The sequence below is a fragment of the Salvia splendens genome, chromosome 20, assembly GCF_004379255.2.
Source record: "Salvia splendens isolate huo1 chromosome 20, SspV2, whole genome shotgun sequence".
NCBI lineage: Eukaryota > Viridiplantae > Streptophyta > Magnoliopsida > Lamiales > Lamiaceae > Salvia > Salvia splendens.
The window spans coordinates 6151351-6165097 of record NC_056051.1 but is presented as its reverse complement, the minus strand read 5'-3'; the positions used below and the strand labels follow the sequence as shown (position 1 = coordinate 6165097).

Here is a 13747-nt window from a genome sequence, read left to right as displayed (position 1 = left end):
GACCGAGTTGTTCAATAGTACCTGTCTTGCCGGAGTAGTAGATGAGTCGCTTCTTTCTGTAGTCATAGTCAATGTGTCTCGGCGCCATCAACATTAAAACGTCACCATCACTGAAAACTTTGATAGGATAAACAGACTTTATTCCAGTGCAAGCACCAAAGTCAAAATCAGCAGCATTATATCTCAACCTGTACTCAAAGGTCCAAGATTCCTCAACTCGGTATTCCTCCATCAACCAGATGTAAATTTCATCCTTCCACACGTAAGAAACACACAGACAGTCCCTCAAAACACCCAACTCCACAATTAGACGCTTATCTACCGCGGCATGAGGAGCGGAGAAGATGCTAAAACATTCTGTTTCAACGTCAAAACCACATATCGACAAGGTTCGAGTGGAGTCATACACAGTCCAATGGAGGTTTCCGTTACACACAACCCGCCCGTCTAAATAGAATCTGAAACCAGAAGCAGCGCCAGCTTCAACACGCCTCCATGCTCCCGTCCCGAGGGTGTACACATGATGAGCAGATCCGTCGCAATTGATGCACACGACCTTATATTGCCCACTAATTTGACTCGCGCCGAATCCAAAACACAACTTATAATTAAAATTATACGACAGGGATTGTTTGGGGCGGGAGAGCTCGATATACTGACGAGTGAGAGGATTCCATATAAAAAGATGGATGTCAGGATGCCCAAACGGAAAGTATAGAAGAAACAATCCATTAGCTGCGATCCCTACCATTGATTCTGGTAACCATTCTCCGAGAGGAATATCGAAACGAGTGAGCTCATTGTAGTGAAGCTCATGGAGAATTAGATTTTCAAATCGGCCATCTTCGTCTTCATCTTCTTCGTTTTGAATTTGATTTTGATTTTGGTTTTCTTCTTCATCTTCTTCAGCTTGGAGGTAATCGATTAGGACTTCCTCTTCGACTTGGAAAATTGTGCAACGAGTTGAGCCGATCTCATTGTAGTCCCTCGGCGGGGTAAAGCAAGCTAGGAAAGGAGATGTTTCGATAACGGAAAGGAGGAATTTGGCAAAATCGAGAGAGCCGAGGAGATTGCGCCATGGTTTGCAAACGCATTTGCTGATTGCGATGCTTCGGAGAGGGAGGCGTGAGAGGATGTCAGTGGTGAGTTCCGATGGTAGATTTTTGAAGAATTCACGCCGCCCCATTGGTGGAGACGGATTTGGAGTGAATCACTGTTTGAAGAGGAAATGGAAGGAATATTAGGGTTTCTACTCATCTCTATTTATTTATTACTTTTTAAATCCTTTTATATTTTAAAATTGCCAAGCCTTGTGAAGTGAACAGTATAAATTAGACTTTTGTGAAGTGAACAGAGTATAAATTAGACTTCAAAATGGATGATGGATTGTGGAGGATGCTAATTATTTATAATCCGATCTTAATTTGTTAGTACGGTTAATTAATTGTTCACAGCCAGATCCAGAAACCGAAATTCGTAATATTTCTATTATTTTCTGACTTTGGTGACGTCCTTTTCGTTGCTTCCTCCTTCGTCGTCGTCCGCATAAACCCTACTAAAGTAATCAAACTTTGTGTCGTAAATTACATTTTCATGCTTGAATACGTCGTCGAAATAAGTAGCTTAGAAATCACAACTCGCCTTAAACAATACGCGTCCTCTTTTTTATTCAATGAATCCACAATCTCTCAATGGACGGATCGGATGGTTAAAATTCATCACACGCCTTGGTTTTTCACCACCTTTAATCGATATCACAACACAACATGCCGACATATGATTCACCAACTTGGACCGATATCTACCAAACAACTAGCGTCCTGGCCCATAAATTCGAGTCTGAGTCCTTACTCATAATCAGAGAAACTTCCGCTAAAAAACAGATTAATTTTATGTGTACTAACTAGTCATTGTATTTGAGTCCTTACTCATAATGAGTAATTTCATTGTATTTAAAAAACAGATTATTTTTAGTGTTATTGCTTGAAACTTTTTCACTATTAGAATAGAGGTTCTTAAATATATATAATTGAGAATTTATTTCAGTATAGAAAGAGTTTTCACTATTTAAAATAAAAACAAAATACATCATAAGTATATATAATAATATAATTTCAAATATGAGCATAGTTAGATATCATGTAGAAACATAAATAATACTGTAAATGATTGTATTCAAACAAAAGTAAAACAAAGAAACATAAATAATAGTAAATGATTATATTCATTTATATGTAAAAAGAGTAAAACAAGTATTTTAGTACAGTAGTAGTATAAAAAAAAATACAAGAAAGATTAACAAAAAAACGCCCCTGACAGAATTCATACTTGAATATAACACTAGATCAATGCATCAAGTAATAGTCGAATACTCAACTAATCAACAATTTTTATTCATGATCGTATCAAACAACACCAATTCGCCATCTAACGGTGGCATATAGTGCGTGTTGGGTTGACACAGATAAGGCCAAACCCAAACACCACACTGCAAAGAAACCTTCGAGACAAACATGACCAGCTAACGACAAAACACAAATGTAGACTAACATTATGAGCTAGAACGAGATCACATTCTCAATTCCAAAACTCTTTAGTGAGAGAATGACAGGAGTGAAAATCATGGCATAGGAGAGGTGATTCCATACATCCACATCTTCGATCATACGGAGATCTTCCTTAACCATACCGGGTAACCCCATCGTATCGAGCTGTAAATCAATCAACCCGAGTTGTTCAATAGTACCTGTCTTGCTGGAGTAGTGGATGAGACGCCTCTGTCTGAAGTAGTAGTTAAAGTCTTCCGGCACCATCAACATCAAAACGTCGCCATCATTGAAAACTTTGAGAGCATTAGCAATGGGGCGCGCTAAGGCGCGCCCTATGCACCGCCACGTCATCCCTTTTATCCTCCTACCCTCCCACCTGCAATGGGGCGCCCTAAGGCGCGCCCTATGCATTTTCTTTTATTTGAATATTAAAATAACTACAAAAATTGGGAAAAAACTTCATTTCATTTATAAAAATTAATACATTACAATACGAATTAAAAAAATACGCAAACTGAGCGACGGCGGTTACGTGCCCACACTTCTTTTATTTGAATATTTAAATAACTACAAAAATTGGAAAAAAAACCTTCATTTCAATCACACAACATTCTCGTTTAACCGAATTCTCGTTTCACCGAATTCTACTTTTTAATCATAAATTATCATTTTTTATAACATTATCATCTTAATAAATGTGTAAAACAATTTAGTTTTCAAGATATCTCAACTAGTGTTTGTAGTCCAACGGTTTGGATTATTGCCTTCCAAGCAATAGACCCGGGTTCAACCCCCGGCAAACCCATTTTTTTAAGTAAAATGCGTGCCATCGTCCGTGCCTATCGTCCGCTGAGCCCACAATGGTGCCCGATGGCGTGGACGATGGCCTATCGTCCGCGCTTCTTCCGTGCCCGAAGCTTAGGGCGTGGGCGTAGGGCGTGCCATCGTCCGGACACCCACAATGGAGCCATCGGGCGTGCCATCGGGCGCCCCATTGTGGGTGCCCTGATAGGATAAACAGACTCCATCCCATTTTCAAAATTAACACCATTAGTGCTCAACCTGTGCTCTATGGTCCAGGATTCCTCGACTCCGTATTCCTTCATTGACCAGATGACAATTTCATTCTCCAATGCGTAAGAAACACACACACAGTCGCTCAAAACACTCAACTCCACAGTAAGGCGCTCATCTACGGCCGCAAGAGGACGAGAGAAGATGCTAAAACATTCTGTTTCAACATCAAAACCGCATATCAACAAGGGCCGAGTGGTGTCATACACGGTCCAGTGGAGGTTTCCGTTGCACACAACGCATCCATCAAAATTGAATGCGAAACCAGAAGCAGCGCCGGCTTCAAGGCGCCTCCATGCTCCCGTTCTGAGGGTGTACACATGATGAGCAGATCCGTCGCGATTGATGCAGACGACCTTATATTGCCCACTAATTCGACTCACACCGAATCCATAACTCAACTCAAATTTATAGGAAATGGATTGTTTGGGGGTGAAGAGGTTGATGCATTGACGAGTGAGAGGATTCCACATAAAAAGAGGGATGTTAGGATGCCTTAACTGTGAGTATACAAGCAACAATCCATTAGCTGCGATACCTACCATTGAATATGGATTTGATTCTCCGGCTTCTCCGAGCTGAGTATAGAAATTTGTGAGCCGATTGTAGTGGAGTTCATGGAATATTGGATTTTGAAATCGGTAATCGACTTCATCTTCTTCTTCATCTTCGTCTTCAGTTTGGAATTCTTGGAGATTTTGATTTTGATTTTGATTTTGGTCTTCGCCTTCTTCATCTTCGATTAGGACTTCCTCTTCGAGTTCGAAAAGTGTGCAGCAAGTTGAGCCAAACTCATTGTAGTATATCGACGGCGTCAAGCAAGCTAGGACGGGAGGGGTTTCGAGATCGGAAAAAAGAGATTTGGCGAAATCGAGAGAGCCGAGGAGATCGCGCCATGGTTTGCAGACGCATTTGCTGATTGCAATGCTTCGGAGAGGGAGGCGTGAGAGGATGTTTATGGTGGTTTCTGATGGTAGATTTGTGGAGTAATCACGCCTCCCCATTGATGGATTGAATCACAAATTGAAGAAGAAATGGTAGTTGCGGCAGAGCTGCGTATGCTTTGTGAATTGGTAATTAGGGTTTCTTCTCAATAGGAGTCCTAATTATTCTTTTTTTTTTTACTTTTTAAAATCCAATTAATTTTTTATTTTTCAAATTTTAAGCCCCCATCTGCTGGTAGCCCCCATCTGTTGGCTCAGTGTTGTTGGTGTGTGATTAATGTGTGGTGCACGAATCACGAAAACTAGCATCGAACTTGTTTATGATATTAAACTTGGCGTTAGCTCCAACGCGGCCTTCTCCAATTATTAGAGAAGAGCCTTGCCGAGACAGCCATGCAACGACGTGAAGTCATCTTAGCTCGTGAAGCTCAGCTCGTCACACGCGAAAGAAGCCGTTTATACAGCTGTCATTGAGCTGTAGTTAGTCGGTAGTTTGTTAGTTAGGAAGTCAAGTTAGTTAGTTAGTTACATGACATAGTTATCGTGTGTTCTCGTTGTACCTACACCACCATCGCGATAGTATATAAGGTGGTGCATCTAGTTGTATTCTCTCAATTCAATCAATAAGAAAATAGATTCAAACTCTCCAAAATATCTTCTTCCATTTTTAAACGCAGCAATGCTGCATTTATAACTTTCTCATGGTACCAGAGCTTATATCTTCCGCTACGTCTCTTTGATTTATCTCTTATCATCTTATCATCTTGACCTCTCAAATTTAATCGATCAAAATGAATGCTCGCGGTGGTCGTGGTGCTCAACCTCCACCTGAAGACACATCTAGTCCATATTTCCTACATCCAAGCGATAATCCTGGTGTTATTTTTGTTCCACGGCAGCTCATTGGCTCCAATTACACTACTTGGAGTCGATCGTTCACAATTGCTCTACTTGCTAAGAACAAGTTAGTCTTTGTGGATGGATCTATTCCCTGGCCTAACCGAGAGGATCTACTCTATCAACCTTGGATTAGCTGCAATAGCATGGCCATAGCTTGGCTGAGAAACTCGGTTTCTTCTCAAATATGCTCAAGCATCATGTACCTGGATGATGCCTATGAGATTTGGTCAGATCTTAAGGAGCGTTTCTCTATTGGAGATTCAGCTCGATTGTATCAATTGAGGCAGCAACTCGTGTCTCTCTCACAAGGAAATTCTGATGTTAGCAGTTATTTCACAAATTTGAGGATCGTTTGGGATGAATTCAAAAATTCTCAGCCAATCTCGTGGTGTACTTGTGCTAGATGCACTTGTCACAGTGCTGCGCGTTGGCATCAACACCAGGAAAATGACTGCACCATGCAGATTTTAATTAGTTTGAATCCTGAATTTTCACAGAGTAGATCTCACATTTTGTCTATAACTCCTTTGCCTTCACTTTCAAAGGTGTTTGCCTTGGTGATTCAAGAGGAGAGGCAGCGACATATTGAAGGAAATCAATCCACACCTCCAGTTCCTAGTGAGCAACCGTTTGCAAATGCTACTTCAAACTATGGCAGGTGTTTGAGCAATTTCCTATGCACTCACTGTGGAAGAACAAACCACGGTGTGGATAGATGCTTTTATTTGCATGATTTTCCCCCTGGTTTTGGCCGAGAGAAGAACAAACCATCAAATGCAACTGGATCTGGTGGATCTGGATTTTCTGGTGGTAGATCTGAATTTCAAAACCACAACAACACAGATCAGTGAATTTTGTTGAAGAGAGTTCATCCAGTTCAGATTTGAAGATGTCTCCTCTGACTGCTATGAACTTACCTAGCATGGATCAGTATCAACTTGTAAGCATCTTGCAGAGCCAATTGCACACTCAAAACCCTACATCTACATATGAGCCAGCAGCACAACCTCCTAATACCTTTTCTGGTACAATCTCTTTCTCATCTACTGTTGATTCCATTAAATCATCACGTGCCAGATCATCTACTTGGATTTTAGATACAGGTGATACTCATCATGTATGCTATGATCAATCTCTTTTCTCATCTGTAACTCCAATCTCTAATGCTTATGTGAACCTTCCAAATGGCCAAACAACACCTATCACACACGTAGGTACTATCAAATTGACTCCTCTCATTACCCTATCCTCTGCTCTATATGTTCTTTCATTCTCTTTCAATTTGATCTCAGTAAGTGCACTCACCAAAAACTCTTCCTGCACTGTATCCTTACTCACAATCAATTCCAAATTCAGGAAGCTTTACAGGGGACTCTGATTGGGAGGGGTAACCGTGTTGAAAACCTATACATATTTGAGCTTCCAACTTCATTATCTGCTGTTGATCACAATTTGAAACACACTTCAAGTAATACTCTTGAAAATTCTTCTTTCACTCACTTGGCTTCTGTAAATGCTGTAGTAAGCCTTGATATATGGCACCAACGTTTGGGCCATCCATCTCTGAATAAACTCAAGTTGATATCAGACACTTTATCTACATCAAACACACATATATCCACTTGTCAAATATGCCCTCTAGCTAAACAGAAAAAGCTGCCTTTTCCCATATCCACATACAGCTCATCTGTTATCTTTGATATGATTCATTGTGATGTTTGGGGCCCTTTTTCCACCCCCACACACACACTGGACACAAATACTTCCTCACTACAGTGGATGACTATTCTAGATTTGTATGGACTTTCCTTTTCTCTAAAAATCAGAAGTTCCATCGCACAGTTTTTATCTACTGTGCTTACTCAGTTCTCTAAGAAAATCAAAATCTTAAGGAGTGACAATGCACCTGAGTTTAACCTCACTTCTTTACTCTCAAAATATGGAACTATCACTCAACATTCATGTGTAGAAACACCTCAGCAAAATGCGAGGGTTGAGAGAAAACACCAACATCTTTTGAATGTTGCAAGAAGTTTGTTGTTTCAATCTCATCTTTCTTTGGAATTCTGGGGTGAGTGTATACTCACAGCATCCTTTCTCATAAATAGACTACCTTCTTCTGTTCTTCCACACAACACACCACCTTTTCAAATCTTATTCAACAAACCAACAATCTACTCCAATCTCAGAGTATTTGGCTGCCTTTGTTTTTCTTCAACATTAGATAAAAGCAAAAACAAATTTTCTCCAAGAGCTATAAAGTGTATATTCATTGGATATCCCTTTGGATATAAGGGATACAAGGTCATGGATTTGGAGACTAATCACATTTTCATCAGCAGAAATGTGGTTTTCCATGAATCTGAATTCCCATTATCACATCAGTCCCCATCCTATTTTCCTGAACACAATCCTACCACTTCACCTCACACTGAGGTTTCACACACTATTGTTCAGCCTCAGCATAATACCTCTCAAACTGCATCACAGACTACTGTTCAGCCTCAGCATAACACCTCTCAAATTGCACCTCTCCATTCTAACTCTTGAAGAAATATCAAAACACCTCTTCATCTTGCGGACTACATTTGCAATTCAGTAGTCTCATCTTCCAAATATCCTATCTCTTCCTATTTCTCTTTGGATAAACTCTCTGAGCCTTACCAAAAATTCATCATAGTCATTTCCATTCTCACCGAGCCTACCTCATATAAACAAGCCGCACAACACCCTGAGTGGGTTTTGGCCATGCAAGAGGAACTGCAAGCTCTGGTGAGAACTGATACATGGCTGATCACTACTTTACCACCGGGCAAGATTCCTATATCTTGCAAATGGGTTTACAAGATAAAATTCAAGGCAGATGCTACGGTGGAAAGATATAAGGCACGGTTGGTTGCCAAAGGGTTCACACAACAGGGGTGGACTTTCATGACACCTTCTCACCTGTTGCTAAACTCACTACAGTTAAGATTCTACTAGCCTTGGCTGCTGTAAACGGTTGGCATCTTGCTCATTTAGACATTCATAATGCCTTTTTATATGGTAAGCTTGATGAGGAGATATACATGACATTGCCTCCTGGATTGGAAGTCCAACAACCAGCTCCAGAATCTGGAAGACTTGCCGTTTGAAAAAGTCACTCTATGGATTAAAGCAGGCCTCTAGGCAGTGGTATTTGAAGTTTTCTCAAGTGTTATCTGGATTTGGTCTATCTCAGTCAGCATCAGATCATTCCTACTTCTTCAAGAGATCTAAAGATGGTGGTTTCTTTGGAGTAGTGATCTATATGGATGACATTCTTGTTGCTAGCAGTGACACCACAATTATTACCGAATTTAAGGAGTTCCTTGCAGCTCATTTCAGTTTAAGGATCTAGGAAATCCCAAATATTATTTGGGGGATTGAAATTGCTAGGAACAAGAGTGGTATATTCATTTCACAGCACAAGTATGCTTTAGATCTTGTCACAGATGCTGGCCTACTTGGTTGTAAACCTTCTACTACACCTATGGATTCAAGCAAACAACTACAACAAGATGAGGGGGAACCTCTTACTGATCCAACAGCTTACAGAAGATTGATAGGACGACTTGTGTATCTGTGCATTACTCGACCTGACATCACTTTTGCTGTTAACAAGCTTAGTCAATTCCTATCAAAACCTCACACTGGCCACATGCTTGCAGGTGAACGAGTCCTACGATATTTGAAGGGAACCATTGGCCATGGACTTTATTATTCGGCCAAATCTGATCTATCCTTAAGCATCTTTTCTGATGCAGATTGGGCAGCTTGCCCAGACACTAGGAGGAGCATCTCTGGCTTTTGTTTGTTTCTAGGGACTTCACGTATATCCTAGCGCTTGAAGAAACAACACACTGTGTCCAGATCCTACGCAGAGGCTGAGTATAGAGCTATGGCTCTTGCTTGTTGTGAGGTGGTATAGAGCTATGGCTCTTGCTTGTTGTGAGGTGGTATAGAGCTATGGCTCTTGCTTTGCTCAAAGACTTTGGCATATAAGTAAAACAACCGGTGCCTCTTTATTGTGATAATCAAGCTGCAATTTAAATAAGTTCAAATCCGGTATTCCACGAACGCACCAAACATATTGAAATCGACTGCCACACTGTTAGAGAAAAGCTTGCCGAGGGAGTGATCAAACCCCTACATGTGCGAAATGATCTTCAACTTGCAGACATTTTTACGAAGCCTTTGGCAACAAGACCCTTCCGTAATTTGTTCTGTAATTTGTTGTTCAAGATGGACTTCAAATCAGTTTATAGTCGATCTTGAAGGGGGAGTATTAGAGAAGAGCCCTGCCGAGACAGCCATGCAACGACGTGAAGTCATCTTAGCTTGTGAAGCTCAGCTCGTCACACGCGAAGGAAGCCGTTTATACAGCTGTCATTGAGCTGTAGTTAGTTGGTAGTTTGTTAGTTAGGAAGTCAAGTTAGTTAGTTAGTTACATGACGTAGTTATCGTGTGTTCTCGTTGTACCTACACCACCATCGCGATAGTATATAAGGTGGTGTATCTAGTTGTATTCTCTCAATTCAATCAATAAGAAAATAGATTCAAACTCTCCAAAATATCTTCTTCCATTTTTAAACGCAGCAATGCTGCATTTATAACTTTCTCACCAATCCTTTCCCCGCGATCCAAGCCCCTTGGCCTAGCGGTAAAGGGCGTTGGATACCGCACCATCCTGGAGGTCACGAGTTCGACCCCTGTGAGGCTCTACTTCCAAATATTATTCTTAGTTAGTGTGAAAATTGAATTGAGAATGAAACATAGACGAACAATTAGAACGTACAAACCAAGAGCACGTACAAACCAAGAGCACAAGAATTATGTGGTTCGGTTCAAGAACTTACATCGACTGATCTTTATTAATCACGGCAAAACAGATTACAAAGAATTGAGCTCATCGCTGAGCACTAAACACTACTTCGAATCACAATCCGATTCGTCTCCCTCGCTTGAAAACGCGATCATAGTAGGAAGAAAACCTCTACATATGATACACAATTAACGTACAAACCAAGAGCACAAGAATTATGTGGTTCGGTTCAAGAACTTACGTCGACTGATCTTTATTAATCACGGCAAAACAGATCACAAAGAATTGAGCTCATCGCTGAGCACTAAACACTACTTCGAATCACAATCCGATTCGTCTCCCTCGCTTGAAAACGCGATCATAGTAGGAAGAAAACCTCTACATATGATACGGAGCGACAGGCGGAAGAACTCTATGCCCTCGATGATAATCCCTCCGTCCATCTGTTGCAGAGACGTTTCTTTTCGACACGAAATTTTAAAAAAGTTGTGTTAAATGAGTTAAGTAATGAATAATAAAGTAGGAAAGGAAAAAGGTAGAGAGATGAAAAGTTGTTGCTTTTTGCCAAAAAAGAAAACGACTAAGCTATAGTGGGAAAACCCAAAAAGGAATACGACTGTGCTATAGAGGGACGGAAGGAGTGTGTCGTATAGTAGCATATTGCCCGGCCATGATAAAATGTGCAGAATAGTAACAGTAATAAAATGTAAACAAGACTATAATAGAAATTAGAAGTCTGGTAATTCAACTATTGAACAACTATGTTGTAAAATTATCGCAATGAATTTATTCGAATGAATAAATTAAACTACGATTTCTATTCGACACAACAAGGCCAAACCCGGACAATAAACGACATAGAAGCCTTAGAGACTTAAAACTACAGAGACAAACAAACCATCGACACGAACACATATATGTAGACTAAAGTTACGGACTAAAATGAGATCACATTCTCGAATCCAAAATTCTTGAGTGAGAGAAGGCTAGGATTGAAAATCAGGGCACAACCCTTCACATTTGCATCCTTAGACATATCAACGTGTTGAAGAATTCTTGTCTTGTTGGAGTAGTAGGATAGAGTAGTATTGTCCACCAACATAAAAAACGTCACCATCTTTAAAAATTTTAATTGCTTCAACAGATATATAATGCCAACTAAAATAGAAACCAATACCATTAGTACTTATCTTGGACTTTATGGTCCAAGATTCATCAACTTGGTATTCTTTCATCATCCAGATAACAATTGCATAGTTGCTGCACCAGTAGTAAGAATAAAACAGGTAGTCCTTCAAAACAGACAATTTCCCATTTCCATTTCCAGCAGGAGGATGAGAGAGAAGGTGCTAAAACATTCGGTTTCAAAGTCAAAACCACAAATCAAATTGATGCGACTCGAATCATATCCTGTCCAATGGAGGTTGCCATTGCATAACAAGCGTCCAACTAAATTAAATCTGAAACCAGAAGCTCCGGCTTCAAGGCGCCTCCATGTCCCTGTCCCGAGGGTGTATACATAATGAGAGTCGAATTTGGTGAGCGCAATGATGCAGATCACCTTATATTTTGGTGTATTTTTATGCATTCGTGAATTTCAAATTAATATGTTCAATGTTTTTCTGGGAATTAGGCCGTGTAAAAATATTTTTGCACTATTTATTGTAAAAACGTGTCTTCGTTTTTCTCAAAATTTCAAATAATTTCACTAAAAATTACATGTGATTATAATAACAAGCCACATGTCATAGCTGAAATTTAATCGGATGCAAAATGAGAATAAATCAAAAGTTTAGTAATTGACATACTAATTTTAAAGTTGCTATGCAAAACTAGAAAATAACACAAAACTCAAACAAAATATTAGGAGTGATTTTATGATTAGGCGTGATTTAGTTACATGATTATTGATATTGGCGTGATTTAATGATAATTAAATAAAATAATGGAGTATATGAGCAGATTTAGAAGATTTATTTATAAAATCATTATAATCGTGATTTGATTAAGATTAACGCAAAAAAGTATGATATTATATGAAAAAATGAAGATTTTATTTAAGATTTGATCAAGATTTAGAAAATAAATATCACGCCTAAATCATGACTAATATTACATGGAAAACATTTTAGGATATTTTAATTTAGAATTGATTTAGATTTAAGAAATAGATATCATAAAATCATGCCTAATACTATCACTGAATCACGTCAAATATCTATTATTTTGTACTCCCGTTCCAAGTTAATTGAGAATATCCTACATAATTGACTCATTTCTATTTTTATCAAAAAGTGATTATCCCTTACTTTATTCTTTCTTCATCTATTGTACTCTTCTCTCTCATACTTTATTCACCTTACACTTAACAAACTACTCTTAATCTCCGTAATGAAATAAAATTCCTCTATTAACAAGGAACGAAAGCCAAAGGGAGTGTTTGTTTTGTGTTATTTTAATAATTGCCGATTCTAACAATGTGTAACGCCCATATTCATAATAAAAAAAGTGGCCCATATTTCAAAATGGATTTTCCAGACCGATCCATACCTAGAAATCTAGAATTTTGCCTCTTCTTAGCACTTTTTATACTCCTATTATTTTATTTACTTTTTATCAGTAAAATAATATTTCCTACACTATAATTTTAATTGCAAAAATGCAACCTTATTCTTAATAAAAGAATATATATAAATCAAAATCAAAATATCAAACTACTTTTATAAATTTGTATGAGTGTGGTTAATTGTCTGATGTATTGTGATAGATAATTCCACTATTGTAAATTATCGAACGAGTAAAGGTCATTTTAGGTCCTAAACATATGACCAAAATACGAATTTTGTCCAAAACATTCACATTTGGAAAAACAGGCCTATAACAAATAAAATGTTGACGAAGTAGTCCTTTTTTTACGGTTCCGTCAAAAAACTAACGGTCAACGCTAATTGCACAGTGGTATTACCGTTAGTTTTTTGACGGAACCGTAAAAAAGGACCACTCCAACAACGATTTCATTTGTTATAGACCTGTTTTTCAAAAAGTGAATGTTTTGGACCAAATTCGTATTTTGGTCATATGTTTAGGACCAAAATGGACATTTACTCTTATCGAACACAATACAGTATAACATCGCAATGAATTCATTCGAATAAATAAATTAAACCACAATTTTTATTCGACACAACAAGGCCAAGGCCAACCGGAAAACTACACAAACAAAAATCTTCAACACGAACACACAAATGTAGACTATTATGGACTAAAACGAGATCACATTCTCGAATCCGAAACTCTTGACTGAGAGAAGGCTAGGATTGAAAATCAGGGCATAATCATTCTTTGCATCTGCATCCTTGAATGTTTTATGTTTCACTTTCGATGTGGGACAAAATCATTCTTGGTTGTTTCTCTTTTATAGAGACATCCTTAAATGT

The 13747-nt window shown here is 38.8% G+C and overlaps 2 protein-coding genes and 1 non-coding gene across 3 annotated transcripts; 2 read left to right on the top strand and 1 right to left on the bottom strand.

The window, feature by feature from the left end:
- Positions 1-2558: 2558 nt before the first annotated feature.
- LOC121781365 (putative F-box protein At3g10240) lies at positions 2559-4627 on the bottom strand. The gene is made up of 2 exons (XM_042179110.1): positions 3569-4627; positions 2559-2711 (listed from the first exon to the last, which is right to left on the bottom strand). Exons 1-2 carry the CDS (start codon positions 4625-4627, stop codon positions 2559-2561), a joined length of 1212 nt encoding a protein of 403 aa, XP_042035044.1.
- TRNAG-UCC lies at positions 3283-3354 on the top strand. Its single transcript has one exon. It is a non-coding gene; the product is annotated as a tRNA-Gly (tRNA).
- A 731-nt stretch (positions 4628-5358) lies between the features above and the next one.
- Positions 5359-6318, top strand: LOC121781364. The gene has a single exon (XM_042179109.1). It carries the CDS (start codon positions 5359-5361, stop codon positions 6316-6318), a length of 960 nt encoding a protein of 319 aa, XP_042035043.1.
- The last annotated feature ends 7429 nt before the right edge of the window (positions 6319-13747 follow it).

Bases quoted from the DNA above. Each gene is read 5' to 3' on its own strand.
- LOC121781365 (XM_042179110.1), bottom strand. From the start codon at position 4,627: ATGGGGAGGCGTGATTACTCCACAAATCTACCATCAGAAACCACCATA. The intron at 2,712-3,568 runs GTTTATCCTATC...ATTGATTTACAG, and splicing joins TTGAAAATGGGATGGAGTCT to CTCGATACGATGGGGTTACC.
- LOC121781364 (XM_042179109.1), top strand. From the start codon at position 5,359: ATGAATGCTCGCGGTGGTCGTGGTGCTCAACCTCCACCTGAAGACACA.